The sequence below is a fragment of the Austrofundulus limnaeus genome, unplaced genomic scaffold (genome assembly GCF_001266775.1).
Source record: "Austrofundulus limnaeus strain Quisiro unplaced genomic scaffold, Austrofundulus_limnaeus-1.0 Scaffold194, whole genome shotgun sequence".
NCBI lineage: Eukaryota > Metazoa > Chordata > Actinopteri > Cyprinodontiformes > Rivulidae > Austrofundulus > Austrofundulus limnaeus.
Genome location: NW_013952596.1, coordinates 322,398 through 323,593, shown reverse-complemented (window position 1 = coordinate 323,593; position 1,196 = coordinate 322,398). Strand labels below are relative to the sequence as shown.

The window sequence follows — 1,196 nt, the reverse complement described above, 5'->3', positions numbered from 1 at the left end:
GTGTGTGTGTGTGTGTGTGTGTGTGTGTGTGTGTGTGTGTGTGTAGACCTGATGATCTCAGCAGCCTGCTCCGGGGTCAGGTCATCGACAGAGACGTTATTGATCTTCACGAGCTGGTCTCCGGGGACGAGCCGACCATCTGCAGGACCACCTGGACACACAAAACGTCCTCGTGTCGTCAGGCCTCATGAGAGGCGGCTTCAATTAGCCGCTGCCGCTGCCCGGCAGCTCGTATTCTGCTTACCTCCTTTCATCTCACAGCGAGACATAATGTTTTCACACAAACACTGAGCCAATAATTCTGCTTCCTGTTTGTCTCAGWAACACACAGCCCTCCTGCCTCTTTGGCTTTCCCTGTCCTTCCAGCTGTGAACTGATTCTGGTTGTTGCCGTTTGATCAAGCTGCTACAGAAATAGATGACGCTGCTGCAGGTTTTACTGAGAATAAAAGTGCATGATGTGGCAAAAATGTACGGAAGAGCATTGCATTCACCAAATAAAAAAATATGACTCCTGATGTCATAATTACGAGATCAGGATCTCATAATTATGAGATTTCATCTCATAATTACGAGATTTCATCTCATAATTACGAGATTTTATCTCATAATTACGAGAAAAGATCTCATAATTATGAGATAAGATGTCATAATTACGAGACCCTGATCTCATTATTTTGAGAAAATCTCTCTTAATTATGAGAAAAGATCTCAAAATTACGAGATAAGATGTCATAATTCTGAGATCCTGATCTCGTAATTATGAGATCAGGACTCAAATATTTTTTTATTAGGTGAATGCTATGCTCTTCCGTAAAAATGAACAAAAGTTTAAAAAAAACTAAGAATGAACTGAACTAAACTGAGTGTAATGGAGGTGCAAACTGAACTTATTCTCAGGTTCATCCGTCAATTCTTAGACAAATTCATCATCGGACCAAGGCTTCCACTCATCCCTGCTGATTGAATCAATAATGTTTGTGCAGCTCCTGAATAAGCCTTTAGTTCAGATACAGAAACGGATTTTTCCTTCAAATAAACATGAACAGATGACGACTAAATTAAATTAAGGATTCATATTTCATTGTCAGGATGCTCTCAGAGAGACAGAAAACTGAGCCAAAACTGGTGACATGAGCAACTGTGTGTGTGTGTGTGTGTGTGTGTGTGTGTGTGTGTGTGTGTGTGTGTGTGTGT

The 1,196-nt window shown here is 41.1% G+C and overlaps 1 protein-coding gene across 3 annotated transcripts in view; it reads right to left on the bottom strand.

Moving 5' to 3' along the window:
• The window catches only part of frmpd1a (FERM and PDZ domain containing 1a), a 30,440-nt gene that overhangs the window by 15,993 nt on the left and 13,251 nt on the right, over nucleotides 1-1,196 (bottom strand). For all 3 annotated transcript variants that reach the window (XM_014018474.1, XM_014018473.1, XM_014018475.1), the window contains exon 5: nucleotides 49-151. In XM_014018474.1, the coding sequence (XP_013873928.1) occupies nucleotides 49-151 (103 nt within the window). The remainder of the gene's footprint in view (nucleotides 1-48; nucleotides 152-1,196) is intronic.